The sequence below is a fragment of the Phodopus roborovskii genome, unplaced genomic scaffold, assembly GCF_943737965.1.
Source record: "Phodopus roborovskii unplaced genomic scaffold, PHOROB, whole genome shotgun sequence".
In the NCBI taxonomy this organism is placed as follows: Eukaryota; Metazoa; Chordata; class Mammalia; order Rodentia; family Cricetidae; genus Phodopus; species Phodopus roborovskii.
In genome coordinates, this window is record NW_026126460.1 from 11,680,297 (window position 1) to 11,708,164 (window position 27,868).

General features: G+C 38.6%; 1 protein-coding gene across 5 annotated transcripts in view; it reads left to right on the forward strand.

Moving 5' to 3' along the window:
- The first annotated feature begins 2,641 nt into the window (after positions 1-2,641).
- The window catches only part of Creb1 (cAMP responsive element binding protein 1), a 55,315-nt gene continuing 30,088 nt past the window's right edge, over positions 2,642-27,868 (forward strand). For 2 of the 5 annotated variants that reach the window (XM_051190349.1, XM_051190353.1), the window contains exons 1-5: positions 2,642-2,790; positions 17,350-17,580; positions 17,773-17,894; positions 24,131-24,277; positions 24,954-24,995. In XM_051190349.1, the coding sequence (XP_051046306.1) occupies positions 17,781-17,894; positions 24,131-24,277; positions 24,954-24,995 (303 nt within the window). In that variant the 5' untranslated portion in view covers positions 2,642-2,790; positions 17,350-17,580; positions 17,773-17,780. The remainder of the gene's footprint in view (positions 2,791-17,349; positions 17,581-17,772; positions 17,895-24,130; positions 24,278-24,953; positions 24,996-27,868) is intronic. The other 3 variants (XM_051190351.1, XM_051190354.1, XM_051190350.1) reach the window with 2 other exon arrangements.

The window sequence follows — 27,868 nt, forward strand, 5'->3', positions numbered from 1 at the left end:
AATTGTGAGGCTGCAAAAAGAAAATGGCAACTTGCATTCCAGAAGATGGACAGATCCAGAGCCTGGCCATACTGGTAGTCTGCTCTCAGACTTTCAGATTCCAGAATTGGGAGAAATTTGTTTATAAACCGCTAAATCGAAATGCTTTATTATAAGGACTCAAATCCACTAAGGGTAGGGTTTGAACCCAAAGATGTTATTTTTTTTTTTTAATAGTCTGGAACCACACAGAAATCCAGTTTGTTCAATAAATATTTAATGAGGACTGCTATATTCTAGACATCATGTTGCTAGGGATGGGCAGGAAGAAAAGCAGGCAGTAAAAGACAGGTAACTCTGCCCTGTAGCCTCATTACAAGGAAAATGAAAAAAGAAGTTACAGATACAATGAAATAGAAAACGATGGATTACAACCTGATAAGAGTATTCTGGAGGAAGGGGATGGCAAGTGCAAAGGCCGAGGTGAGAGCCTGCCCTAGAAGGAAAAGGGGGAAAGAGCCTGCAAAACAGACTAGTGAATATGGCTGGAGAATGAAGAGTAAAGGAGAGAGTTGGAGAAAGTGGGAGAGACAAGTCCAGATAATGAAGCTCTAGCCAGTGTACACTGAGCAAAATGAAACCACTGAAGGGCTTTAGGAAGGATAGTGACCTGACTGGATCTGTGCCATTACAATGCATTTGGCAGCAGGGTGACTAGAGTGAGGCAAGAGCAGTTTTAGAGAATGTGGACAGTGGCTACTACAGGACTACAAGTAAGAGAGGAAGGCAGCTTAGCAAACAAAAGAGTGGAGGTAAAGGAATGGTGACTGTCGTGGGAACAGGTCATATACCCGAATTTTCAGGAAGCAGACAATCCAGGCTATCCTATTTTGTATCAGGATGTGCTGGGTTTCTAGCATATGTGAATGGATATCTCAACCCTTTACTGAGCTAAGGATTGTGAGAAGAAGGTTAGGAGGGAATATGAGGACTCATGTTGAGTAGGATTGACAGTCTGATCACTCATCTACATGGACCTGTAGCAGAGGCTGCTGGAAAAATGAAATCTGAGTTCCAGGGCATCGCTTATTGAAGACTGGAGGGTCCGAGAGAGGGCATTTGAAGCCAGCAGAGGAGGGTGAAATCACCTAGGAGAAAGAGACTATGGTGGAACTCGTGGAGGCTCAGGACTCCAGCTCAGGAGTTAGATAAAGGAGAAGCTACTTGTTGAAGAGTAAGGGTAAGAGGAAAACTGGCAAGAGAAGAGGGGAGAGTATTTGAAAAAGGCCCAACAGGGTCAAATGCTGGGCTGGTCTTCTAGAAGGGAGACTGAAGACTAGATACACAGGAAGAATGTTACAATTCAGAGTCACTGCAAATGGAGAGGGATGGTAATAGACAGGTGGAGCTCTGAGAGCAACTCGGAGAGGTTTTTTTTTTTTTTTTTTTTTTTTTACATTATTTGTTTGTTGGCCACACATAATACTGTGTACTGTGGTGCAAGTGCTGAGGTCAAAGGGCAACTTATGGGAGCTGGTTCTACCATGCGGGTTTTGGCAAGTGGTCCCAGATTATCAGGTTTGGTGGCAAGGGACTTTATCTATCTCACCGGTCCCAGAACGATACTTTTAAAGAAAAGAGATGTTAGCATGCTTACAGTTCTGGTTATAAGGAAAAGGAAAATCAAGATACTCCAAGGCAACATTCCTAAGAAAGTAGAAAGGGATAGGACACAGAACGAAGGCAAACTCTGTTACAAAAAGTCAGTAAGGGCCGGAGTCTAGCGGGAACAAAATTATAGGGAGAAGGCTGAGCAACCTCGGAGAGCAGTTGCAGTAGCTTTGAGGCTACGGAAGTCACACTGTCAAGTTGCAGGGGTGAGAAGGGTGGAAGCCGTGCCACACCACCGCTGCAGAAATGGCTGAGAAAAGGCAACACAGGATGTTGCCTGAAAAAAAAAGGGGGGGTGGCAGGCAGGTAGGGTGAGGGTCTACAGCCAGTGTTAACGTCAGCATAGGCCACAGCAAATCACTTCTCCCGCCTCAGAGGGAGTACAACGTACCCCAGGGCTTTGGCTGTACATGCAGCCAAGCTGAATCTCACTTGCCACGTGTCAGGTAGCTTTCATCCTGGCAAAGAACCAGCTCGGGCCCCTGCAGACAGACAGTTCACTGCAGATTCCCCTAGCTGGTGGCCGGCATCGGCCAGCCCTTCCAGCTCGCCTGCACCGCTCCTGACCCTCGCGGTTTATCAAAGTTCCAGGACTGTCTGCTTCCGCCGCAGGATCAGACCGCGCGGGGGTTTCCATCAAGGCCCCGCCACCCCGGGAATCCCCCCATCTGGCCACACACAAAGCCCGCTTCCTCCAAATGTGCTCAGTCGGCGTTTGAAGCCTCAGCTCGCCATATTGAGGTTTGGCCGGCTCCTGCAGGGCCGGTCCTAACCCGCCTACACCTGCCTAGCCCGACCAATGCCTTCGCCGCTCCCGGAAGAGGCCGAAGGCCTTCGGCAGGTTCCGCCGCCAGCTCAGGGGCGGGGCCTCTCGAACGGCTCCGGGCCGAGCTCGGCTGTTTCCGTGAGTGGCCGCTGCGCACTCGGCACTGGGCGGCGCTGGCTGGCTCCCTGGCTGCGGCTCCTCAGTCGGCGGCGGCTGCTGCTGCCTGTGGCCCGGGCGGCTGGGAGAAGCGGAGTGTTGGTGAGTGACGCGGCGGAGGTGTAGTTTGACGCGGTGTGTTACGTGGGGGAGAGAATAAAACTCCAGCGAGATCCGGGCCGCGAACGAAAGCAGTGACGGAGGAGCTTGTACCACCGGTAAGAGGAGCAGGAGGAGGAGGCAGGAGCCGGAGAGAGCCGGGGGGACAGAGGGGGGCCGGGGAGGCGCCGGACACCCGCGCTCGGGGCCTTCCCCTCGCAGGAGGGGCCGCGGTAAAGATGGTGCCTCCGCCCGAGCCCCACAACACGGCCGCCGCTCGCAGCGAACAAAGAATAATGGCGGCGGACTGGAGCCAGCGGCGGCCGGGCGGCAGCGACTCTGCCTGCAGCCAGCGGCGGCGCTCATGGCGGGGGGCGGCCCGGGCGGGGTGCTAGCAGAGCAGGCGGCCGACCGGCCGCGGCAAGCCGGCGCCCGCGTTCCCGCCGCCGGGCCGGGTCGGGCCAGGCGCGGAGCCGGAGCGGAGCGGAGCCGCCCCGGGGGAGGCCGCCCGCCCGCCGCCGCCCCCCGCTCGCCGCCGCCCGCCCGCTCGCTCGCTCACTCGCCTCGGCTGTGCCGGGCTAGCCGCCCGGGCCGCCGCCTGGATGCCCGTGGGGGGTGGAGGAGGAGGAGGAAGAAGAAGGCGACAGTTGAGGGCAGAGGAGGTGAAGGTGCTGCCGCCTTCGCGGCGGTGCCTGCTCGGCGAGCGGACGAGCTGCAGCGTTCGACCTGCTTTTCTCTCCGCTCTTTGTGCAATAAAGTTCGAAACCCAAGGTTTTCTCTGGTGCTGTATTTTCTTCTTGCCCCTCTCCCCTGCTCCCACGCGGTCGGAGAAAGTGCTGTTTTCTGCCCTTGGCTGCTCGAAGGAGGATTTTTTGACTATTTCCCTCACCCTTCGGTTTTGAAGACGAAGAATAAAAAAAAGCAACCCAGTAGTCATGGAAATGCATTCTTTTGGGAAGGAAAGGGTGCTAAGAAAACATTGTAATAACTTTTTTACAGAAAATGTTGGGATCTTGTAAAAGGGAAGCTCGTGTTTGAAAACAGTTTCGGTTTTAACCCTTTCCAATAAGATAATAATCACTTGTCAATCATTCTGAAACCCTTCTTAGAAACGAATATTAGCAGAGGTACCTTTTTTTGTTTTATACCACTGCGGGGGGGGGCAGTCTTGCCAAGGTCTCCCCTTAATATTACTCACCACCATATTTTTCATACACGTCTGTCTAAACTGTTAATAGAAAATTGATATAATTCTTACTCGTTATTTGTATATTGTGCAGTAGGCGATCCCAAGGCTGAGATTGATGACAGTTTAAGCCAGCAGAAGTTGTGGTGTTCCTTTTTTTCCCCCCTTCATCTAGAATATTGGCAAAGGGGACTGTCAAAAAGTCATCGATCCATTAAAGAGTGAAAGACATTTTCTAAGAGCATTGCAGTATGACCTATTTAAACCTGCTGTGTCTTCTCAAAAGTTAAAGTTTGATTCTAGTTTCCATCACATCTGCCTTCTAAAGATTTAGCATAAGAAATTTTGGGCCATCTATTAAAAAATCTTGTGCACCTACTGATCATTTCCCGATCTAAATAGCAAATCCCCAAATAATTATTTTAGTTGCTTTGAAAGATGCACAGTTTGTTTTTAAAACAACCAGTTACTGTACAATTGAATTGTGATTGATGCATACAAGGCTTTCCGGTAGGAATAAATATTGATTGACAATAGAGCCATTGTGTTTTGATTTTACTGTGTGTCAGTAAGGACTCTGAAACTTTGTTGCATTGCTTGTCTTTAGCACTTGGACAATTTGCCATTGTCAAGAAAATTAAGATGCAGTAGAGGGAATGTTGCCATAGGATTGAGAAGACAGTTTTATTTCCACACAATGAAGAAGTGATACAAAGTAATGGTGATGGTAAAATAATGTTTTCAAAAGATTTTCTGCAAGTCAATAGTGATGATACATGAAGACGACTTTTTGATTTTTCGCTTGTGAGAATAAAAAATTTTTTCCTATCGTGTCCTCTCTTCAGCCTTGACCAAAAGATATTTTAAATTTTGTTTACGCAGGCATTTATGGAGAATCAACTTGATTCTCAGCAAGTGCAAGTAAAACTTGGAATACTTTTTGTCTACATTAATTTTCAAACAGTCACCTGGAACCTGGCACTAAATTGTAATTCTCCCTCCCGGGGGCTGGTAAAAATTGCAGCTGTGTCTGCTTCCGTTCTCTTCCTCCTTGTTTCTCTATTTTATTGTTTTTGGATGGACCTGTGCATTTAGAAAGCTAATGAATTTTTGAAAGGATTTACCTACTGGATACTAAATGAACATTTCTTTTGGAATTTGAAACTAGTGTTAACCACTTGGGAACAAGATTTTCAGTCAAGAGTCTGCAGAAACAGAAACCTGATCCATAAATTTCCTTCATCATGTTCAGAAACTCATATATAAGCTCAAAATTAGGAGAAATTTTATTGTTCTTGGAGAAGTAACTGTCTCTCCTAAAGCACTTTTTTTGTTTGTGTGAGTAGTTGTGGAAGACTAAGTAATGTATTTTTTTTAATCCCATATCCCCCCCTTTTTTTTTAAGTAGTAGGGAACATTGTTTACTTGTTATGTCATTGAAATGTAAAATGTTAATAATTCCATAAACAGGTAGAATGGTAGATACAGCCATACGAACTTTCCAGCAATACATTCATGTAGACATCTCTTGCTGTGTTACTTCCAGCACTGGGTTCTGTATTTTGAATAGTTAGCATTCAAATCTGAGCTTAAGAATACAGCAGTTATCAGAAAATAGATAATTACAGTTATATTTAACACTTACTGATGACAGCCAGTATCATGAAACTGTGTCTATATCTACTTTGAAAAACTTACAAGTCTGGCTTTGAATCCTAACATTGCCAGTCCTGTCACACACCTACCAAGGGAAAGTGTCTGCTTTCTCTGCAGACACTTACAAATGGTTTCCTCATTTGTAAAATTAAGAGTATAGCAAATGCTTCTGGTGTTTTTAGATAAATAGGAAGTACTTTCCCTCTTTTCCTAAGGTGGGTCTTCAGCAAATTGTAACTGTCCATCTTAGCTTTAGCTTCCTACCTTTGGAGCCTTCTGCAGATGTCATAATTTCTCCAAACTTACTGTATTTGATATACTGGGCCAGAAAGTTCCACAAATCTAATGAGAAATTTCACTGTCTTTACTCTTAAGAAACTGTTAGGAACAGTTACTTACCATTAGAAAACAATCAAAGGAAAGAGAAGACTCTTGGTGAAATAAGGAGGAGTATGTGTATGGGGGCTTTGTATTTTCAGTTTTGTTTTTTAAATTATTTAGATGGTTATAGTACAAAACATAAATAATAGCCTATATTCTCTTATCCACTGTTGCCCATGTGTCTTCACAAACACAGTCCATATACAAGTAAATATGTGTATCTCCATGTATACAAATAATAGCATGTACTACAGGCTATCTTGAATTCTGTTCTCCCTTGCCTGTCTGTCTCTCTGACATTCATTTCCCAGGCTAATTATAATGTCTTAGAATTGGTTTGTGTAAGTACATAAAGATCTTTTTAAAAGATCTTTAAATTTTATGTGTGTATGTGTATGCTTGATTATATGAATGAGCACTCTGTGTGTGTGCAGGAGCCTGAGATGGTCAGAAGAGAACATCGGATCGATCCCCTGGAACTGGAGTTACAGGCAGTTGTGGATGTTGGAACAGAACCTGGGTCCTCATGAAGAGCAATAAATACTCTTAACTAATTGGTCCCTCTCTCCATCCTGGACCTTTTTAAAAAAAAGCACTTTGTATATGGATATGCTTAAATCTATTCACCTTTTACTGAGCTGATTCTGTTTCTAGATCATGCATGACCTTTTATTTGAATTGTAATACCACCAAGCTTAGTAGTAGTTCATGGCTTTAACCCAAGCACCCAGTTGTCAAAGGCAGCTGGATCTCTGAATCAAGGCCAGCCTGGTCTACAAGTAAGTTCTAGCCAGGACTACATAGTGAGACGTGGTCTCAAACAAATAGAAACTTTATTTAAGCAAGAATCATCTGGGTGAAAAATAATGGAAGCTGGCATTTAAACTGCCTTATTTTAGCTCCACTTTATAAAAGCTTTAGTTAAAAGATGAAGATGTATAGAGAGACAAGAAAAGTATACAATGAATTAACTCAAAATGTGAGTGTAGGCTGACCATTGAAATTCTTACCATCCTGAATATTCAGTTAATTATTTTGACCAAAAAAACTATTGGCAGTTTTCTCTATTGATTAAAAAAAAAAAAAAAAAAAGAGTTTCCATTTAGTCTAGTGTTTTTTGAAGGGAGGTTCTTTTCTTTTTATTTATTTTGGTTGTTTGAGAGAGAGGATCCTATTGCATAGTCTAGTCTAGAATTCATTATGTAGCCCAGGTTGGCCTCAGACTTGAAATCATTCTGCTTAGCTTCTTGTAGCATTTTGGGTACTGGGATTACAGTCCTCTGACTGTTGTTTGTTTGGTTGGTGTTTTTTTTTTTTTTTGGCTTGGGAGGTTGGTTCTTTTTAGTGTAATTTTTCTATTACAGTAAGTTTTCTATTTCTTGCTTAAATAGAAAATTAGTAGCTTGATGCACATCTGTCTCCTGAAAATCACACTATACTGTTTTTTTTTTTTTGAAAGCCCCTAGCCAGTCAGCTGGACTAAGTCAAAAACATTTCAACCCCAGCACAGATCAAGACTGAGTAGCTCTTTGTTTCCTTCTTGGCTCTTCAAAGCATTATGAAATTATAGCACATTTTACATAAACATGTGATAGTTTCTAAACAGCGCATCCCACTTTTTTCTTGGTAGTATTAAGTAAAGCTATCATGATAGAAGACTTAATTGTAGGTGTAAGGGCTTCAGTTGAGAATGAAAATGGTGTGGCCACGCAGGCTACAGTTTTTATAAGACTATTACTGCTAACTGGGAGGTTTTCTTAGTATAGTACAATAGTAACATGCTATTTTTACCTGCTGCATAATTAAGGTGTGCACAAAGCATCTAAACAGATGTGAGAATTCGGTAGATAGTTGAAGTTTATAAAGTCAGATAACTTCTGAGGATTTGTCAGCTATCAGTAAGGTAAATGTTTTCTCAATGTGTTTGAGTTGCTTTCTGAGGTGGGATCAGAGCTCACTGATGTACAACAAACTGATAGTGTGAAAATAGCTGTTTTGTTAGTTCTTCCTTCAGTTTAATGTTTGCTAAGAATCATTGTTCTTTGTTTTTTGAGAGAGGGTTTCTCTGTGTAGCCTTGGCTGTCCTGGAACTTGCACAATAGACCAGGATGACCTGAACTCTGCTTCCCAAATGTTGGAATTAAAGGTGTGGCTGGCTTAGAATCATTTTAAAATAAATGTAAGCTTATTACATCTATAAGTGTAGGTTTTTGAAGTTAAACTTTGAATAAGGGTAGCCATTTAGTTTTTTCCAATATTCAAAGTGCATTTCTTCCCTTAATTTGTGGGCACTCTTAACTCAAGTTGTTGTTTTGCCTTATGTTCTTCTTTTTTCTTAATTCTTCCAGACAATTTCATGGGAAAGTATATTTTATTTTCCCTAGATTTTCTATTATCTATGGGATTACCAAAGGAAAAAAATTAATGTCTTTCATATTCTCATTCATTTTAGCAGATAAATATAAAGTAGTACCTTCCCTAATATATACTTATCTTCAATTTATTCACACGTTAGACATTCTAGCCATGAAACATTATCCAGAACTACTAAGTACTTAATTCTTGAAGTTGTTTATATAAATCTCAAAACAGTAGGACTAGCCATATAACTCCAAGAGAGAGAACATTTGCCTGTCGTGAACAAGAACTTGATCTAAATAAATTGAAGCAAGGTTTGATGAGGAGGTTATCTAGGGGATTGCAGATTTTTTTTTCTGACAGGAGACAAGATTGATCCTTAGTTGAGGAAGAATAAGTTACATGGGAAGATAAAATAGCTAAGTAATGACCTTGATGCAGGAGTGAAGGTGGATCAGAAAGTTGACTAATGCCAGCCATGGTGGAAGGTTTCTTTCCCAAATGTTAATGGATATTTTTTGAAACTTGGATTTCTGTTTTAGTTGTATCCTAAATAAGCTGGTTATTTAAATGTAAGATTCTGGTTGCAATTATGATATAGATGTAACAAACTGTTTAATTTAGCCAGGATATAATAAAACATTTTTGAGAAATTTAATCCTGTTTGATTTAGCAATTGACAGGGGGAAACTTGGAGGCTACTTATTTTTCATCACCAAAGTGATAATTATTGTTTATTTGGAAACATTTATATTCTTAGGATTTTTCTTTTTTAGTTTGTGATTTGTTTGTTTTGAGACAAAAGTCTCCTCTTGTGGTTTGACTGGCCTGGAACTCACTTTGGGAACCAGGTTAGCCTTGGATCTTGGGATCTACCTACTTCTGCCTCCTATGCTGAGTTCTGGGATTAAAGGCATACCCCACCACCAATATCCATTGTTACTCTTAAAGAGTTATCATTTTCTTCAATCAGTAGAAGCATTATAGTTTGCTCAAATAATAATAGTGTTATTCTGTTGTTATTTGTGCTATTTATCAACAGCACAAATAATTTGTTCATGGAACATTTGCTTTGTAGTTGGTAGAATTATCACAAGAAAGTGTATTCAGGTATTTAAGAAAGTAATTCCTGCATATTAAGTGAAGATTGTTTAGGTGCTATAAATAGAATGTTTATATATGCCTCCTACCTATGAAGAGCTTGCAGTACGTACTGTACAGGACTGGTGATGCAAAGACACCTCACTACTGTCATGAAAAGCTATAGAGTTTAGAAGAAAACAAAATTCATGGAGTGAATCTTTTAGTGGGCAGGCAACATTCAAATGGAATATTGAAGAATTTATATAGGTAGAAGTAAAAATAGTATATTCTAGGCAGTAAAATAGACTACAAAATGAAGCCAGTGAAGTTTAGTGAACTTGATACATACACATGTTGGTGACAAGACTGTTAGAATAACTATAGATTGGCATTATAAGGAATCCTAAATATGAGGCACAAGCTTGTTTTATATAAGAAGCAAGAAACACACACAAACACAGAAAATACAACAAATTATCTTAAAATGTAGATTTCTTGACCTTCTGTGCCTTATAAAGGACATTATAGTTTGTTTCTCAGCTTTATTGAAATGTTATTTATGGTATATAACCCATTTGATAGTATTATCTCTTTGTGAAAAAAGTTTTCAAGGCTTTTGTTTTATTAACAACTACTAAAGTTTGCCTTTAAGAAGAAATATCAGTTTGAATTTATAAATAGATCACTTGGAGGAAGTATTCTAGTGTAGGTCATGGAAAATGAATTAATTTCATTATTTTATTAATCAGAGGGATTACAATAAGTGCCATGTCATATACCCCTCTCCCTAATTTCTTAGATCCCAATCATTTCCAGAAGGAAGTTTGTGGTTTTAAATAGCTTATTTAATAGTAATACTTGTCTAGAGGAAATATTTATAGGGAGCCAGGTCATTAGTTTACTTTATACTTGTCTCCTTTGATGTGATATTTCATCTCTAAATTGTAGCTCCTTGCAAGGACGCTCTTGAGTGTTCATCAGAACATTCACTGTGCGGAAAGCACACTGCTTTAGTGATTTATACTTTGAGGACCATAAATTTAAAAGGAATGATTAACAGTAGTCTTCTTTTAGAGTTGTATAGATTAAAAGAAGAAGATACAACATGTTTAATGTAATTGCAGAGTTCCGCGCCCCCCACCCCCCTCCATCAGGCAGGATTTCTTTTTGTAGTTCTGGCTTTCTGGGAACTTGCTCTGTAGACCAGGCTGGACTTGAACTAAGAGATCCACCTGCTTCTTCACATGCATGCAAAAGGGGGAAATCTTTGTACACTGTGTATTATTCTCATTGGTCAATAAAGAGTTGACAGGCCGGTAGCAAGGCAGGAAGTATAGGAGAGATAGCCAGACACAGAGAGAATCTGGGATAAAGAGGGGCAGAGTCAGCAGCTGCTAGCCAGCCACTAAGCAAGCAGGACTTGTAAAAAATGAGGTAAAAAGCCGTGAGCCATGTGGCAAAGCATAAATAGAAATACGGTTTAACCTAAAATGTAAAAACTAGCTATTAACAAGCCTGAGCTATAGGTTGAGAATTTATAATTCATACTCAGCTTCTGAGTCAGTTATTTGGGACAGGAAATATGGTGCCCCAGGTTGGGTGCAAGATGAAGCATTACTCTAATTACTCCTACCAATAGCAAATTGGGAGCCAAATATCAGGATAAAGTACGAGAGATGAGAGAAGCAGTAGAGCAGCCATAGCTGCTTCCTACCCCTTCCATTCCTCTGACTAAAAGGGCCCAAATCCTCTCTTCACCCACCTTATCACTTCCTGTCTGTATAGTCCTCCAGACCTCTATGGTTAACTAGTGGCTAGCTCCACCCTCTTGACTACAAGCAAGCTTTAATTTTCAGAACACAAACAAAATATCAACAACACTACAATGGTGAGTGCATGTCATTATATATTTGTCCAGATTCACACCAAGAATAAACCCAATGTAAAAAATAAATAAATACAATAAAAATAAAATTTGTACCATTGTCTGCATGCCATTTATCAGCTTTATTAAATATCCATGTCTGTTTTAAATAAAGTATGCTATATCTTTGGATTTTTTTTTTATTTGCTGACTGGCTGGTGAGTAACATATAATTAAAATAATTTGCATATTTCTTATTCTGTAGAGTTTCAATGTTGACTATATAAACATTTTTCCACTTTTATGATATTGATGTCTGTAAGGATAGCCCTGAAATTCCTTACAGACCTCCCAGCACCTCTAGTTGTCTGTGAGGTCAAAACTAAAACCAGGATGTGTGTTCTATGACCTCTGCCCTAGCATGCAGTCTCACCTCAGAGCTGAGTTTTCACTGTTCCATGTCTGATTTGTAAGCAAATCACCAAGAAAAACATTTCAAGACTTAGTTCAAAGCATCTAATACTGCTGCTTAAACTTACAGACCTTTTTAAAAAAAAAAAAAAAAGTGAATTTTCAGACTCCATTGAACAGAGCAGACTCACACAGTCACTTAGATTATTTAAGTTCAGGTAATAACGTTGGGATCCTTACAGTTTGGGAATTGAACTGGATTAAAAATCAGAATTTAAAATTTAAAGATGCTTTACTCTCCTTCAATGTGAAAACATGAAAATAACTACTTGTTGAAGGTGTATAGTCATTTTCATTTTTAAGAAATGAGCTTCCAGGCCCATTTTGTAGCACTTTACAAGTAGACATTGCCTGAAGGGTCAGCTTTTTGAAAAGGTTCAGTGTAGAGATGAGTGTTTGCAAAGAAAGTTCACTGGGAAGAGATGGGATAAAAATGTTGACATGTGAGGACAAGATAAAAGTGTTGCCAAGCCATGGCCTGAGTTCAGTGGTAGGAACCTGCTAACAAAAGGTTGGAATCCACTACAGGGTTGCCCTCGAACCCTGTGATGGTGCACATGGTAAATACATGGTTTTGTAGAAGACACTAATGCAGTGCCAGACGCTGTGTAGGAGCAGTTGCTTGCCAGGCAGCACTGTCTCTTGATGACCAGGTAGCAGAAAGTTTTCAGAGCCATTTGTAGTCTTGCCTGAAAGAGAACAAGGCAAATGAATGTTGCCGGTACTTTAAAAACAAGAGGAAGAACTTGGAGTTTTCAACTTTCTTGTTGAAAAGAACTATATACTAGATATTTGTAGTGACTGCCCTAAGCTACACAGTGTTTACACATATCTCCCTTAAGCTATGCTGCATATTAATCTTTCAAACTGGCATGCCAGTAACATGGTAATTCCAAAACTTCAGTTAACCATAAAATACTGAAATTAAGATTTCTCTGAGTTAAGTGAATGAATCAAGGAATTTATTAAGTAATATTGTGATGCATTGCCATTTGCTGTCTCCATTTGGAGTGGCGGTTAGGTTATACTGGTGTTTACTATTGGTACAGATTGTCTATGAAAGTATGAAAACTAAAACTTTTCTAGAGTTTATTCAAGGATTTATTGGGGGGGTGTACACCACATGTGTTTGGGTACCCGCGTGTCTCATTTCCTAGAATAGGAGTTATAAGCAGTTGTAAACCATCTGATGTTCTGGGACGTAACTCTGATCGTGGAAGGATCAGCAAATGCTTTTAACTGATCTCTCTCCAGCCCCTAGAATTAATTTAAGTCATTATATTATAATCACCTTCTTGTTACAACTTGTCTTCTGTTATCTAGAGAAAAGACATAAATTCTGTTTGGAAAGGATCTTGGTAAGGTCTCAGGAATTTTGAGAACAGAATTTAATCAACTTGATGTAGATAGCTATTTGATTTCATTGCCTGTCTTGACTCATTCTTTCAAAATACATATAATTTTTTTTTTCTTTTTAAAGAATATAACCAGTCTGACCAAATCTTGAGTTAACACAGTTGGGGTTAATAACTATTGAGTTGGGTATGTGTCTAGAATGTTATGCATGTGATGACTGAATATGACTCGTTTTATTGAGTGTTGACTATATTTACCATCAGGAGACTATTATTAGTCTCAGAAACTTGGAACATTGCTCAGTTTTAAGTACTGATTACACACATCTCAATTCTGATAGACCAGACTTAACAGAACAGATAAATGGCAAATGTTTCAAGGTGACAACAGCCAAAAAGAATTTTACAGGTTAAGGTAAAGGATTCTAGGCAGTGCCACATGCCTATTGGCTTTGAAATAATTTCTGTCCTACAGAAGCTGAGCCTTTACCATTCTTCAGTAATACTTCAGAAAGAGCACATAGCAGAAGTAGGAGGATGGTTTGACAAGGCTTTTTAAACTCTTCAGAAAATTAAAACAAGTACAAAAGAACTAGAAATGATTGTATCCCATGTAAGAATGGATATACTTCTGCAGAACGTTTTTAGTTAATGTATTTATGACAACAGAATTGTAAAGTTTATTTTTAAAGATTCCTGTGCGTGTGTGTATACATATGAGCATGTAAGTGCAGGTATCTGCTCTGGGGTGGGTGGCGGGTGTGTGAGTGCAGGGGTGTGTGTAGGTATGTGCTGAGATCAGAAGTGTCAGATCCTGCAGATGGAGTTGGAACTGAGTGTGAGCTGCTAGACATGGCTGCTGGGAAACAAGCACAGGTCCTCTAAATGAGCAATACACACTCTTAACTGCTGAGTTATCTGTCTAACCCTAGTCAGCTTTTAAATTGTGCCTAAATATGCCTTTTGCTGAAGTTGCCCTGGAAACTCAGAGTTCTGTTTATGTGGTTTCCTGAAATCCCTGGAATTTTAAGAGTTGAAGATGAGTTGTGAGTTTGTTCTTGTGCTGGGAAATCTTTTTTTCAATCCTAATTGAGGTCACTTCCATCTTAACAAACAGCATATGTTCCATTAGTTAGAATGCATTTCTTTGAACTCTTTATCTGACATCTTTAAAAGAATTAAATTTGTAGATTTAGGGGGCTTAAATAGCCAGATTGTGAGAAGGATGGATTTGTTCCTTTTTTTTTTTTTTTAAGACTTTTTTCATTTTAATATGTGTCTGCCTGTGTGAGACTAGACATATTTCTGCAGGTGCTAGCAGAAGCCAGAAGATAGCTAGCCTTGGCTCCTCTGAAGTTGGAGTTGCAGGTTATTGTGAGCTGCCTGATGTTGGTGCTGGGTCCATGAGTAGTCTATGTGTACTCTTCACTGTTCAACCATCTCTAGCCCCCTGTAAAATATCAAGGATCTTAAGAACTGAGGTCCTTAAGAAAATCAGAATAAAAGTCAAGAAAAAGAAGTGAAGGTTCACAGCCTCCTTTTCATTTAGTGATTGTAAAAGTGGCAGTTTGGTCAGCTTTGATGAACTTTAATTTGTAGTTTGATGACAATTTGTGTTAATTTGGTATAGACAGATAGGGAGGTAGTGCTGCCAAATTTATTTCTGATTCAGCATACTTCTGTATAGGTGCTACTCAGGGGAATTAAATGCTACCTTGTTAGGAATGGTTCAGTGGTCAGCCTTCATAATACTGAGTAATATGCCACACACAATACTACCACTATGTTCACTAGTCGTATTTTCCTACATACTTTCCATCCTCTGACATTGTAGACATTTGCTTGCTCTCTTGCCCTGCTCTTGCACAGCAAAATGTAAACTCTAAATGGAAAAGTTGTCTACAGTTTCGTTCTGTTCTTTGTTTTCTCCTAGTAGCTTGAACAATGTTCAACATGTTCAGATACAGTGTTTCAATATAAGCATAATGTATATAATGTAAATTGATTAAAATTTAATACTTGTTAGTAAAGTTTACTAGTAAAGGGAATTTTGTTGTGAATTAGCCCATTGCACTTTACAAATTCTAAGCCCAATAACTTTGAGTTATGATTTTAAAAAAAATGTTACTGTGCTCATGATGGGGTTGAGTGATGGCTTTTAGAGGGCGATTTTGTGAAATAATAAGTTTTTTTGTTTTGTTTGTACCTTTGAGGGGGTCTTCCGGGGATCAGAGTGAGGTAGCCAGGCTTGCATGGCAAGTGCCTTTACCTGCTTTGCTCTGCCCCAAGGTCTAAATTTTATATTATTTGTTCAGGGTCCCACAAATTCTTTTTGATAGGCTATTCTATTATGACATTTGGGTTAATGAAAAAAAAAAAAAAACTGAAGACTACACATGTTGCTACACAATCTTCCCATACTAGAGGACATAAACAGGCACAAGGTTATGAAGTGTGACATGAATGGTCCTACTTGAAATGTCACCTCAGTCCAACTGGGCAGATTGCTATTGTAATGCCTTCAAGGTGGAAACCAGAAGAAGTGTGTTGTAGTTGAACCTTCTCGTCTGCCATCTGTAGATTACCTTTGTGCTAATGGTAAAATTAATTATGTGTGAATGGCAATGTAGCTGTAAAAATATATGTGACTTGAGTCTTTTGAAATGATTGTGTGTATTCTATCTGCAAAGGAAGTATTGCAGTAGTCATTTACTGTTCCTGAAATAACCACTTTGTTCCACATGTGCCATGTTCTTCCAGGTCAAAAGCATAGATCCATTTGGGGATGGCTAAATTGTTTTATTTTTACATATTATGTTTTCCTTAAAAAATTTAGAGTATAACTTATGATAATTTAAATTTTCATGAGTGACAATAACCAGGTTATTCCAGGTTTCCCCCAATTGTAAATACAGAACAGCCAGTCAAATGGGTAATTAGATATAAAAAAAGAAAAAAGTGAAATTTGAGGAAATGTCAATGGGTGTCTCCAAATCACTATTGAAATATAGTTTCGGTCCATGGCTCAAAAATGTTATTCATGAGTTTTGTTTTGTTTTGTTTTTTTCCTTCAAACAGTACAAACACTGAATCCCTTGAAGGAAAAAAAAATCCCTAACCAATACTGATAGTAAAGTATGTAAAAAGAATACCAGATGATGAGACTTGTCATCCTCTAAAAGTTCTGTAGGTACCACTTGCAGCTGAGTGGCTGAGTGTGTTTAAATTCCCCATACTCTTCCTATGCCTATGGATGTACCTTCATGTTTTCCTTTTTTTTTTTTTTAATAACATAAATTGGATTCACTTCGATTTAGTGTCATTATGTTGTAGACAGTTTTCTTTTTACTGCAGTAATTCTTTTCATAACCCTTCTAAAGATGGTTTTATGGTATTAATAAAACAAAGTCTACATCAAATACTTTTGAACTGCATTTTTATAAACTAAATGCTGAGTTTCATACTGGCTCATACTTCTACTTTGGATGATAGTGTGGCGTACTTTGGATGATAGTGTGGCGATCATGGCAGTTATTTTTCCCAGTGTCTTGGGAGCTCTATGACTGTTTTAAATAACCATGTTATCAAGTCTGATGACCTTTTTACTTTGTGTTTTGTGGATGCTGGTATTTCTTTTTATATTTCTGAAGAAACATTTTATCTTCAACTTAAACTGTAAATAAATAATAATATGTTAAATATTGGATACATTTTGATAGTATGTAATGATCATGAGTATGAGTGTCAATTTTGATTCTTAGTTTTAGAGTTGTTTGGTAAAGCATTGAGATTTCTCTGTTATGTGAGGGATGAGTATAGATATCACTCATAATACATTTGTTTTTATTTGGTAATATGTAGGCAGGCATTGAGCTAGAAGAGGGATACACCAGAAGTATTCCCTTCCCCTACCACCCCCCCCAAATGTTTAGAAAGGATTGCTTCCCCAGTTAATCTGAAAATTTACTAATCTGCATGTAACTACTGCTGCTAGGAGCTCTTTTCCATTAACTTTTGCTGCCATGAGGTGCCAGAGCACTACACAGATACACAAACTCTTAGCAAAACTACTTAGCAAATGTACTAGAGTCCAGTATTGACTTATCCAGAACTTAGAATCAGAGATATAAAATGGTGTTTGCTTCTGTGCCGTGGGTCAGAAGTGGAGCATCACAACTTTCTCAGTGTTTGGAGTCTCTGATTTAATCTTACCTGTTTACCTCCATAGCCCACTCTGTGGGCTTTTGAAAGTTGGGTTCATTTGCCTTGTTATATTTGTCTACTAGGGAGTGGCTGACAGTTGCTCTGCTTCTTGCTCTGACAGGAGGAAATGCCTAGAGGAGGGATGTGAAGCCAGTATCTCAGACCTGACGCTCGCTCCTGCTTTCTACCCTCTTTCTGAAGCTGACTGGGGCAGCTTGAGAAATCAACTTTGCTGCCACCTCTGCCCTCCTCTTTAGTAAAGGAAGAGGCATGAGAGGGACCATCCCTATGTCCTATTAGGAAGAAACACCAGAAAGAAGACTTGAATTTCTTCATTGTTTGTTTTTTGAAGGTACTAGGGTTTATAGCTCAGCAGATTTGAACAAGTTTGAGTAAAGATCAGCTATATTGTTTTAACTAGATTTCTAAGTGCATTTACTAACCTAACCATCACATAGACCTATTTATAACTTGAAGTTTGCCTATAAAGTCACGCAAGTACAAAGCACTGTAGTGCTCGTAACACTCTTCCATATTATTGTAGGTAACTAAATGACCATGGAATCTGGAGCAGACAACCAGCAGAGTGGAGATGCTGCTGTAACAGAAGCTGAAAATCAACAAATGACAGCTCAAGCCCAACCACAGATTGCCACATTAGCCCAGGTATAAAATACACGGAGAGACTTCAGGCTGTGTCTCTTCCAAGAAAATTGAATTTTTAATAGAAATATATATAGGATGATAAAAATTAAGACTATCAGAATTCAAATTCACTGTTAGCATTAGCTTATGCTTAGAAATGATAGTAATGATTAATAGTAAAATGTATCATTAAACATTAATATAGGGTGTGTAGTGACATGATCCAGAAATAATTATTTTTTACTAACATAAATTAATTGGCCCTCTCAAAGCTATAAAACCTTGATTATGACAGCTGTCTTGTTTTTTGTTTTTGTTTTAATACCACACAGACTTATTTTGGGACCTGAATGTAAAGATATATTCAAAAGGCTAAGTTTATATAGTCTAAAACTAAAAAGTAGATTAAGCTAGTTAACTATTGTGTGAATCAGTCTTAAGAACAAAAGCAGTTTTTCTCCTCTATGCATTTTAAGTACATTTAGTCTGATTTTGTTTTAAGCGTCTGTCCTTAAGGCCATTCATCATTTCTGTACTTGCTGTTTTGCTCTTATCTGTTTTTCCTTTATTAACAAATATTTAATCTCCATATTAGCAAAAAACAGTACTTAATATAGAAACCAAATACATATAAACCTGTAGGGTAAGACTGTAATATTCCCTTTCCCCAGTTTTGGAGATAGAATGTTCCTGTGTAGCCCTGGCTGGTCTCAAACTCAGAGATCCACCTTCCTCTGCCTCCACAGTGCTAGGATTAAAGGTGTGCATGACCACACCTGGCTGCTTCTCTAAAGCGAAGGCTCCCAAGAAAAAATCCTGCCAGAGGCTTGGCTTTGCCTAGCTCAGTTTCTTCAAGAGTTAAGAATCTACAATGGAAATGGCTGATCATGGAAAATGCAGGGTTCCCCACAGCTGGGATGAGGGTGGAAGTGAGTCAGATGCTGGGGCTTCTGCAGGAATAGTCAGAAAGAGTAGGCAGGCTGCCTATGTTTTCTCGTAAGAGAATGGGCTTTCCCCTGCAGATCTCAAGAGTAAGACAAAGCCAGATATACTTGGAGATAAGTTAATATATCAGATGAGGCAGCACTTCATCTGAGCATTTAGCTGAGCAGGCTCCTTGATGACAGCCTTCAACATTGTTTTATCCTGGCACTATTCTTCTCGCCTGGTTGTTCCCTCAGTTGACTATATAGAATCACCTTGGAAATTCTTTCTGCTCTCATGACTTTTTCTTAGGGAATTTGTATTCTTGATAATGTAGAGCGTGTAGCTAACAACTCCTGAAAAGAGAAGATTAACTGGGATAAGAACTCTTGGTAAGAAGAATTTTTCTTTGGAAATATTCTGTGGTCCACTTAGTGTTGTTTACAAAATGTGAGGAGATTAAATTCCTTTTTTATATCTGGTATATTATAAAATGCCTTAGGTCTCAATTTACAGTACATACTAATAATTTGGTTCATTTTTATTCTCTATATTCAATGGTCCTTTTATAGTGGGAATTCACATCCTCAGTTTGGGGAAATATCTTTCAGTTAGTTGGTGTTGGTTTTGTTTTTCATGTCTTTTTAGGACCCTTGTTATACTTCTGGGACTGTGTTTGATTGTTTCTTCATTTTCCTCATATTTTCTTTGCTGTTTTCATCCTTTTTGCTCTACTTGTTGGGAGGTTTTTCTGTACACTGCATCCTGCCTGTGAAATTTTATTTTGCTATCATGTTTCGGAGAGTTCTGTTTGTTCCCTGGGTGGTCCTTTGGTGTTTTCCGAGTATCCCATTTCATAAGGCAGTGTCTTCTTTTTATCCCCAGGGGTAGAGATTTGTTTGGGTGGTTGTTTTTGTTTTCGCCTTGTTTAGGGTTATTTTGAGTTTCTTTTTCTCATATGACCATATAGCTCTTCATTTCCATTTCCATTTGTTTTATTCTCCATTTATATTCCATTTTATTCACCAAATTCTTAACACCTCTGGTTGTCTGCTAAAGTGAGGGGAGACTAGGAGACAGGATTGTAGCTTAATGGTAGAGCATGTACTTAGCACATGTAAAGCTCATGCCCCAACATGAAATAATAACTAGATAGTTATAAATGACTAGGAAGCTACTTTGGAAGCCTTGTGGGTATGTTTGGAGTCCAACAGCTTCCAACTATGGACTTGCAGTGGTGGTCTTAACTGTTAGTGTCTCGGACCTTCTCCTTGATTTGACCAGGTTCTCAAAGGTCTCACTCATCCTGTTTATATGGAAAGGGCCTTGGAGCCAAGGGAGAGAAGACAGCTGGAGTTTAATAGTGCCTCAGTCATCAACCTGGTGTTACGTGGTTAAGACCCATTATCTCTAGCAGTTCTGTAGTGTTCTCTCACAGTGGACCAGACCTTTCTTCTACAAAAAAGAGCTTCCAACCACCCTTTTATTTACTTTCAGCCCTTCTCTTCACTCCACCTTTTACAGTGTTGAAGATACTAAGCATCTGGTTTTTCATGGTATAAAACAGGCTTTCCCTTCCTCCATGAATTAGCCATCTGTGGCTTTTTGTTTGTTATTATTGATCCAAATGCTCTTCAGCCTATAAAACTCTGTTGCCTCCTTTCCTAGTTTCCACACTTATATGATTATACATATAAAAGTGAAATAAATTTCGTGAGATATAAATTTGGAATTCAGAATGGAACATGTTCTGTTTATCATTAGGCAGCCCTCTCAGCACTGAAGACTTAGGATGTGTAGTTGAACTTGAACTTTAAGAAAGCGTATCTTTTCCCCTATCTTCTTGTCTACTTTTTTGTTTTGTTTTGGGTTGTTTGTTTGTTTGTTTGTTTGTTTTTGGGTCTTTTTTTGGCTCATCCAAGTTCCTTAATAAACCACACTTTTAAAAAATAATCTTTTTTTGACAGTTTGGTGCATTCATATAATGTATTTGGGTCACATTCATGACCTCTTTACCCTTCCCCTCCCACAACACCCCTTCCTTCCAAGATCCCTTCTACTCTGATGTCTTTTTGTTGTTATTGTTGTGACCCACTGAGTTTAATTATGGCTATTTACATGAACCTGAGTAGGGAGTTACTTACTGAAGTATGGATAACTTGCAAGTGCCTATACTACTAAAGAAAATGTCCCTTTCCCAGCAAACATTAACGGCTAATAATTCCTCAGGGAACTTATGAAGCCTTATCCCCCATCCTATCCATGACAGAATGTTACAAGCTTCATTTTGTACATATCCTAGACAGGTAATCAGAATGTTTTGAGTTTGTCAATGTAACAGCAATGTCATGTCCACAGCAAAGAGTTTCACAGCATTCCTTCCCATCCTTTGACTCTTATAAACTCTCCACCCTCTTGTTTACCATGTTCCAGGGAAGTGTACATCATGGATTTTAACATAACTTCCTGCTAATTCTGACTCCAGATAATGGCAGCTTTTCAAAACTAGAAAAACATTGTAAAGCTAAGGCAAGATGATTGTGACTTTTGTCAGTGAATAGGAGGGCAAGAAAATAAAATTAATCCAAGTAGTAAAGGAAGAAAGATAATCAACAAAAATATATCTTACTTTACTTTTAGAATTTAAGGTTTAAAGAAGCCTGTGGTTTTGATCATGAGAACATACAGTTTTAGTTTATTAAGACAGTACATTACTATGTCCTTAGGCTGGCCTCACACTTGGAGCAGTTCTGCCTTACCTTCCTTAGTCCTAGGTTTACAGACATCCACCATCACACTCAGATGAGAATGTAAACTTTTAATAAATCTAAGTAAAAAGTAATAATAGGAGTTTATTAAACAAATTCTGTAATATATCCTATATCCTTTATATTTTTAGTAAGACTATGCAGAGATATTTATAATAGATTTTAAAACCGAAAAATATGTTTCATGGTGTCATAAAAATTGAATATATCTGTGTGTCTTGAGAAACATCTGTCAAGCATGTCTCACTTGGGACCAGGCCTCATGTGTCCCAAGATAGTTGTAAATGTGGCCCAACACATTTGACCATGGCAACATCACTATGTCAGAGGGCAGGACACCTGGGATAGGAACATGCCTCAGTATAAAGTGCCAGCCTAGCAGGCCTAGCAGTCACAAGGCCCTAAGTTTAATCTCTGTCACTGAATAAAAAAGAGCTAGATAGATAAAATAAACAGTGAAAATGCTGTGGTGGTTCTGGTAGGAGGAAGATAGGGGATTTTTAGCCAGGCTTTGTAGGATAGGTCTGTAGTAACTGCTGCTTGGGAGTCTGAAGAGTTCAAGGTCTGCCTCAGTAATCAAGTGAGGCCCTGTCTTAAAAGTGAAAAAAAGGGGGGGGGGGCTGGAGATACTCTGCTCGAGTCTGCTTCCCACCCACATATACATGAAGGGGGTCAGGCTATTTAGTATTTTATGTTAAACTTAAATGTCTATGGAAAATTTTGAGTAGTGTAAAAATCTCTGGGTTAGCTTGTTATGTTCGTCTTTAAAGGATGCATGGAAGAAGACACTGATGCTGTAATTACTTTAATATTCAAAAAGGTTTCCTGTGGAATTAAAATGCAACAGTCAGCTCATAGTAACTCTATGACTGAACCTTTTAAACTTGAGGGGACAGTATCCTTCCTTAGTTTCCTCTTAGATTAAGATGTTGTAAACAGGACAACTTATGTGACTGAAGATAATCTTGGCACCATAGTTAGAGAACCAGGTAAGCATAACTTGGAGTGAATAAGGAGAATAGGACTAATAAAGAAAGTTTTGTGGCTGTCTAAGAAAAGGAAACTTCTACTTTTAATCTATGTGCTAAAGAGAACTTGTCTCCAAAAGGTCTCCCCCAGCTTTACTGAAGTATCCCCTTCTCTTCAAATTCACATTCAGTGCTACACCTTTCACTACATCCTGGCTATCCCAAACCATCTCTTTCATTCTGTTTACTTGGCACATTTGCCACTTCTGTCATCTTTAATTCCTCTCTTTAGCTAGTCATTCAAAAAGCCCTTCCTTACCACCTACCATTACCCTGTTTCTGGTTTTTATCACCTTACCCTAACCACTGTATAGGCTTCTCATGGTCCTCCCACCTCCAGTTTTCTCTGAAGTGTTATGTCTTTTATTCAGCCATTACATTAATTGATCTAAAATGGAAATTTCACCATGTTATTTGGTTCAAAACAAAACAAAAACTGAGACAATTCCCCCTATAGTCTCAGAATAGATGTAAGTTGTTTTATTTTTGAGACAGGGGCTCAAAAGTTAGCTTAGGCTGACTTTGCTTAAACTTGTATCAGTCCTCCTGTCTCACCGTCTTTAGTATTGATATTATGAGCATGTGACACTATAACTGATTAAAATGTAAGATTTTTGTTTGAGACATCGTCTCACCGCACCTCTGGCTGGTATGGAATTCACATCTGCCTACTGAGTACTGGGTTTAAAGGCATGGGTGCCTGGCTTGAAAGCTATTTTAAGGTGACATGGAGATGTTTTTATGATTAAACCATTGAAGCCTTTTGAACCCCTGTATCTCTGCTTCTTTCCCTCTTACACACACACACACACACACACACACACACACACACACACACGTGCATGCACAAAAAGGAGTCTTAAAATCCCTCCTGTTAATTAGCTTAGTGTTTTGTTATTGTTGTTGTTTTTGTTATTGTTGCTGTTTTCCTGAATGGGAGGAACGGAAATTTTTAATTAAAATTCCTATACTTTCTTGCGAATGAAAAGACATGCTTGTAATTAGTCTAAAGTAGAATATTAAAATAAATATATTAGAATGTGTTGTTCTAAACTTAGTAAGTCTTATTTGCCTAAATTTGAAAAGTTAAGGTTTTAAAACATGGCTTATTTAACACCAGAGTATTCTGAATGCTTGTTGTTGTCCTTGGGTGAATTATTCTCTTACCATGTTTTTGTCTTTAAGTAAAGGTAATCCTTATTACTCAGCCTTTAGAAAAGAAAAAGAAAAACTGGACATAAAAGCAGGCAGGAAAATGTAAAGCACCATATGAATAAAGTATTCCTTAGCCTTCAGAGAATGACTGGGTTGTGTGTGTTGATGAGGTAACTGGCCTTTTATGTCACTTGGGTCAGGCTGAAAAGTAGAGGGGAGGAGAATTTGTACAGGGTTGGAAATTTTCTTTAAAAGAGTATTAAATTATTGAAATACCAAGCAAGAAGGTCACAGTTTTGCCTTATTAGAAGTTACTTCATATTGAATCTGAGTAGTCTCACAGAGGTTTCTGTGATGGTAATTGCTTTCCATGTTTCTATAGGTATCCATGCCAGCAGCTCATGCGACATCATCTGCTCCCACTGTAACCTTGGTGCAGCTGCCCAATGGGCAGACAGTCCAAGTCCATGGAGTTATTCAGGCAGCCCAGCCATCGGTTATTCAATCCCCACAAGTCCAAACAGTTCAGGTATGTGTATAAAAAGTTCTGCATATGCTTGAATTACTTGTTTATAGCCATCTCTGTCTCCTTTATCAGTTGTGAAAATAAAGACACTTCTAGTTTAGATTTATTTTACTTCATAGTAAAGAAATATGTTGTATCTGTATAGTTCTGTTAATATATGTAAGGACAGACCTAAAAAACTACTTTTTCTAAGCTGCAGAAGAAAAAGCATTTATTTAGAGAGATAGTAGTTCATGTGATAAATGAAAATGTTTAGGGAAGACTTGTAGGACTGATGTACCTCAATTAAGGAAAATGAACCTAAGTTTATATGGGGAAAGACTTAATAGAAATTGGTAACCTTGCCTGAGATAGGATTTGTACTTAGAGATCACATCAGACATAATATTGGTTTCTTAGAGCTTTTAGGTAGAGTATATAACCCTGAAATAATAATATATTCAGGAGGATGTTGACTATATCACATATACTATCTGGTTCTTTGGAGTTTGTTCCTTTGGGGTGAAAGGGAATAAAGGCACTCTAAACTTCGGAAGGTGACTACTTAGGTCTAGGGACCCAAGATCAATAGCAGCATAATTCTTTGCAATTCAGGTGATTGAAGAAAAAAACAAAGACTGAACATTCATGCAAGTAGGCCATAACCCCAGCCTCCCATTTCATATTTTTTACTTCACAGTCTTCCTGTAAGGACTTAAAAAGACTTTTCTCCGGAACTCAGGTGAGTCCTAGGTCCTAGATTTGAAGAAAACTATTTTTAGAAAGGAAGGTGAGAAATTATTTATGTCTTTGTCCTTCTCTATGAACATGGAATTTCAAGCTTTGAATCAAACTCTCAGCCTGGGTATTTTGTACCTACTCATTGCTTGGTTATTGCTTAATTCCTCTATAACATTTCTCCTCCAACTGGTAGTTCAGAATTGCATAAACGCTTTGAAAAAAAGGAAGCTCCTAAGGACTGTACAATTAGAGGTGAAACCTAATTGCTGAAATATTGTGTAGCTAGCCATAATATGCCTTTCTGGTATTGTGACCTAGTGATCCCAAGAACTAAGCAGATTTAATTCTTTCTTATAGGACTACTTCCTTTCCCTTCTTTCCCCACACCCTTCCTACTTTCAAGAAAATTACAGATTCAACAAGCTTCTCCTTTCTCCCACATTTATTATATGATGTAACCTTTGATTTCTGTTGTTTAGCCTTAATTGTTTTTGATGACAGCTGTTAAATTGTCTTTGTATGGTAGCAGAACTGATGGATATTTGCGAGGGGAAGGTGTCTCCTCCTCTGTCCTGGGACCATTCTGTTACTGTCATCAGTACCCGTGTCAGGGTTTATCAGCTTTATGCTGACAAATTGAGCTTTTCCTTTGTGCTTTTGGTTTGCTTTAACACAGGGGGTAGAGAACTGTTGTCATGTGAAATCCTTCAGGAAAAGTTACCAGATTCCTGCAGATACTGGGAATGGACTTTATGAACAAGTCAGTGACAGTATCATCCAAGTAAAGGCTTATTTCTAGAAACCACAATGATAAGAAGTAGTCTTTTGACTTAGTTTTTGTTTCATTGAATGCTATCTTGTCATCTTCCATATCTCATTACTAATTTTGTACCTTAACTCATCTCTAGAATATAATAGAGAGAACTTGGTCTGCTAGTCAAGAGTTTTAGAAATCAGACCTACTTTGGATGGTAATAAGTTGACCCTTACTTTTTCACTTACAGAAAGTTTTATTTTATTTACAAAAATAAAACTAGGCTATAAAATGTATATTATAATTTTTAATTAAGAAAATGTGATGTTTAATTGTTGCTTATATTCTTAGTTTTAATCTTATTTTGAGGCAACATAACTTAAACCCAGGTAGTAAATGTCCTTAATTTTGTTAGAAATATGTATTTGTCTTTTCAAGAATACATTTTTATCACAGTGAGCTATGTAATTTTAATATATATATGAGAGATGTTGGACTTCTTGAAGCCTGGACTATATGGAGATGTAAATATATGTTTATTTTTTGTTAAATATTCTTTACTAGGAAAATGTGTTAAGTTTTGATGGTTATTTGAGCCAGCTAGCAGTGGTTAGTGTTAATAACTAGGAAGTAGTGGGTTACAAGAGGTTACCAAACAGAGTGAAAATGTCCCTCAGATTTCTAGATGGTAGAATGTTAATGTTATATAACCAAGTTCCCAAAATATACAAGGTATATTAATGGGAGAATAAGAACAGTGGGACTTCTGTTGATATATTTTAATATAGTAAGAGCAGAGACTGTGCTGTACTAATATTTTATGTACAGCTTCACTTTGCCATCCTAATTTATTTCTACATGTATAAATCACATTTCACAGATAATGTGAGAATTTTGCAAAAATAATGGCAGTTTGACAGTGTATACAGGGTTGGTAGTGGCACATATCAGTTTGGGCCAATATTGCTGTCTAAATGTATCAAAAAGGACTTACAGATTTTATTACTTTAAATTATTACATCCATTTCCTCACCAAATGTTTATTGATCACGTGCTATGTGCCAGTCATTGTTCTAGGTGCTATCAAAGACAGCAGTGAACAAACAATACATCTCTGTTCTCATGAAGATCACATTTGAGTGAAGAGAGACATACTATGAAAAAATAAAATATGTCAGGTGAGGATAAGTGCTCAGAGGTTAATATCAGGGGAAAGGGTAGAAAAGATGGAAAGGGAAGGGTGCTGTAATTCGTGTGAGGTGGTTGGGGAACACAGTGAGCAGACACCAGAAGTCAGTAAAGCAGCTGAGCCAAGCCATTGATAAAAGCAGCCCAAAGATGTGGAAATGAGTGTGTTTGGAATTTGAAAGACTAGCATGATACTGTTGGTTCCCTAAGTAGAGTACGGAGGAGGAGAGTGGCTGGAGACTCAGTGTTGATAGTCTCTTCTTTAATGCTTTGTGATATGATGGGGACAGCTGTAAAACCCTTGTACAACATAGTAGTTCTGTGGCCATTTTACATACAGCATTACTATCATCTGGTGGCGGGGGAGTGGCTTTTGTTTTGTTACCCCCAGACAAGTGTTCTAGAGTTTCTGGACTTGGTGATGGCTAGCAAGGGCTTTGAAGGGATATTTTACGTGGTAGATTTTTTTTTTTTTTTTTAAATGCATTTCTTTTGGGGGAAAAATCATTTCTTGGCTGGGGGATGTTAGCCACAAATGAAAGAATACTTTTTAGAAGAAACTTAAGTTGTGGAGAGAAATTTGAAGATGCTTTCTTAACTTTTTTCATGTAAACAATGTAGATTTGTCTTCTTTAAAAACTCCTATCTATATACTTTAAATTTTTAGACTTTTCTCAGTTTTTTTTTTTTTTTTCTTCAGAAGTCTCAATCTTGGTAGCTGCTGAGCTTTCCTGTTAAATATGAAACTAGCTGGGCATGGAGACCATACCTTTAACATTGGCATCGGGGTCAGAAACAGAGAATGGGTGTCTATGAGTTCAAGGCAGGCCTGGTCTACAAGGCAAGGCTCAGGCCAGCCAGAACTATGTATAATCCTGTTATAATCCTCTTGCTAAAAAGAAAAAAAGCCATACCTTCTTGCTAGAGCATAG